Genomic DNA, 2,991 nt, shown 5'->3' on the forward strand with positions numbered 1-2,991 from the left:
TAAAAATAAAGGGGGTCACAGCTTGTGTTTGTTGTCAGCTCTGTTTATTTGTCTGGTATTGAGTGAGAACCATTCACTGTAAAAGTTTGAAGAAGAGTTGTTTGTTGATCTTTGGGCCTAGACTGTGTTTATGAAGCATTTCCCCTCTGCAGCTTCTCTGAGGATCGACTCTGTGTGTGCAGAGCTGCAGTCCACCTTCACGGGCTCCTTAAATTTCATAGACATCTGGGAATTCCATACATGCCTCGCAGGCCAATTACACACCTTCAAACGGACACGCAGTTTGATTTGGACAGTGAGAAACACTTTCCCAGATCACCGAGATCAATCAGGGGACGAGGACAGTGGGGAAGATTTATTTAGGGACAGAAATCGGGAAAAGCTCTCAAGGTTACAGGACGTGAGCAGGGACGCAGTCAGTGTTATCTGTTGGTTGATAAAAGATCTAATAATATATTTTATTATAATAATTATACAATCATCGAATTGTCAGAGTTCATTCTGTAAAATCTGTATAAGGCAGCTGTCGTGATGCTGCAATAGAATAAAAAGCATATTAACCAGGTTTCTAATATCCTGAACACTTGAGTGCACTCAGCTACTGGAGAGACAGTGGAGCAGGTTGACATGAGCCCAGTAAGACTTATTTACTTCTAATGGTCAGTTTCAGGCCCAGTCCTTAATCCAGCTGTGAACAAACCCAGGAGCAGAGAGAGTGAAGGAGAAGCTGTCGTTTTCTGAGGAGTTTTAAATTATAATTAAACTGGAATTTTATCTCGGTTTGTGCAGCCTGACTTTTTTTTTAGACTGTAACAGATATTTTTCCCCCTTCAACGATATAAACTGTTAATTCTGGACTTTTATTCCATATTAATTATAAATCACACATTGTGATGTTTTTATTTATTTATTTTTTAATTAAGATGTGTAACATTATTTTAAAAAAAAAGCTGCATTTTCTCCATTTTTAACTGAACTAATAATAATAATGCCATCTGTTTTCCCAAATCACTGCAAGCTATAATTTGATGTGGGCTGTAGACCAGGTGGTACATAGTATTACATATTACATATGTATCGTGTTTTATTTATTTTTTGACCTGCAAAAAACAAACAAACATCCAAACAGAAAAGTCAGAAGCTGCTTCACTTCATCGTCATTTTCTTTATTGCAAAAAATATACAAACATTTACAAAACAAAAGTTAATAAAAATATGAACGTATTTGTATTTCAGACACAGGATCCACTCACTCCTCAATGCAACACCAATAAATAAATAAATGTATTCTGAAAATATTTTTATTTTTTGCACAGGTTAGATCCACAAGGTCAGCCTATAATGTGAGCTACACCACCAGTTGACAGTCTCACACCAGAAAATCGGAGACGACTGCTTCCATAATGCACTTTGACCTCTAATAAAAGAAGTCCACATTAAAATGTCCTTTTTTAAAAAAAAAAAAAAAACTCTTTTTAGATATTTTAACATTCGTCGTCAACAACATGAAACACAAAAGAATGAAAGGGTGTGAGGAACTAGCGCACGGCTGCAAGTCCCCATCAGGCCTCTGCACAACCATCCCAGAGCTTCTGTCGTCTTTGGCTTAAATAGTGTGATCCCATGTATCCAGCATTGGACTCCAGATCTGTCCCGTCAGAGAGTGATAAGTAGATTCAGCAGTCACCTGTAAGAGTGAGGGAAATATCACTAAACTGAGCACACTGCACAAAACACGGACTACCAGGGTGCATCAGACCGCGTCCCGGAGTGGTTCTGAGGTCTGGATCACGCACTTTACAGGACAGACCAAGCGTACCATTTTGGGCATCAGTTCTCCAGATGCTAGTGAGATGTTGACATGGACCAAGCGCCCTCCATCCTCCACACAGAGAAGGCGTAGCTCAACCTTTCGTGAGCCACATAGCTGCAGCTTGACATCTTGGAGTCCAGCTCGTCGCTCTGCAGCACCTGGCAGAGGAAGTCGATGTATCTGGCTGCGAGTTTGAGGGTCTGTATTTTGCTGAGCTTGTCCGAGGGTAAAGTGGGGATAATTTTCCGCAGAGCTGCGAACGCCTCGTTGAGGGACTGGGTCCTCTGTCGCTCTCGGATGTTGGCCATGACCCTCTGCGTCTGGAGATCCTCGAAAGACTGGGGGCTGCTGCTGCTGGACTTCTTCTCTCTTTTCCCAGGGGTCGGGCTATCTGAGTCCTCCCAGTTTTTCCTGCTCGGTCTCCTCTTCCTCCCACATCTCTTCGGCTGTCTGTCCAGCTCCCCCTCGCTGTTGCTCAGGCTGTCCACAGGAGAGACAGGGGAGCTGCCCGACTCTTCCCCCCTATTTTCCTCAGACATCTCCACTCGGGTAGATGGCGCCCAGAAAGTGTCCAAAAAATTATTTCCCTCTCATGTAGTCAAGGAATTAGTCCACCTGTATGTCTGGCTGGCTTTGGAGACACAATATCCATAGATGGGTTCCTAGGAGGACAAGTCTTTTCTGTTACTTGAGAGACTTAGGCAGTTCTTATAGGCTGCATGGCGTAAACTTTTTGGGGAGGGACGGGATTGGCTAAGAAGATGAATTACGTGATTCTAGGGGTGGGAGGATCCAGAGAGCTATGAGAAAGGCTCCTAATGCAAAGTCAGATTATAGGAAGAGAAGTGAGGAACAATACAGTGTCATACAAAATATAGTTATAATATAATCACATAACAACAATACTGATATAATATAACTAAGGTTACACATGAAAGTTTAAATCACAAAGTGAAATGGTTGAGAGAGGAGGACAAAATCCCCTTTTTAAAAATAGGCATAATAATTGAACTGAACATATTTATAGAAACCTTGTATTTACTGCAGGTCTGACTGCAGAGCATGTCTTTTTTTTATTTTTTATCTCTACATTCATCCTTTAGCATCCAAATAAAATACCTTCTGTCTCTTCACATCACTAGTGCTGAGTTTGCTACAGTCCCCTGTGATTTTATGAG

The 2,991-nt window shown here is 41.5% G+C and overlaps 1 protein-coding gene across 1 annotated transcript; it reads right to left on the reverse strand.

Moving 5' to 3' along the window:
- Positions 1-1,229: 1,229 nt before the first annotated feature.
- On the reverse strand, positions 1,230-2,614 carry twist1b (twist family bHLH transcription factor 1b). Its single transcript, XM_026372267.1, has 2 exons — positions 1,820-2,614; positions 1,230-1,687 (listed from the first exon to the last, which is right to left on the reverse strand). The coding sequence occupies exon 1, from the start codon at positions 2,350-2,352 to the stop codon at positions 1,846-1,848; it is 507 nt and encodes a 168-aa protein (XP_026228052.1). The 5' UTR covers positions 2,353-2,614; the 3' UTR covers positions 1,230-1,687; positions 1,820-1,845.
- Positions 2,615-2,991: the final 377 nt, after the last annotated feature.

Source organism: Anabas testudineus, chromosome 16, assembly GCF_900324465.2.
Source record: "Anabas testudineus chromosome 16, fAnaTes1.2, whole genome shotgun sequence".
Lineage (NCBI taxonomy): Eukaryota > Metazoa > Chordata > Actinopteri > Anabantiformes > Anabantidae > Anabas > Anabas testudineus.

Excerpts from the sequence above, each read along its gene's own strand:
- twist1b (XM_026372267.1), bottom strand. The coding sequence starts at position 2,352 with ATGTCTGAGGAAAATAGGGGGGAAGAGTCGGGCAGCTCCCCTGTCTCT.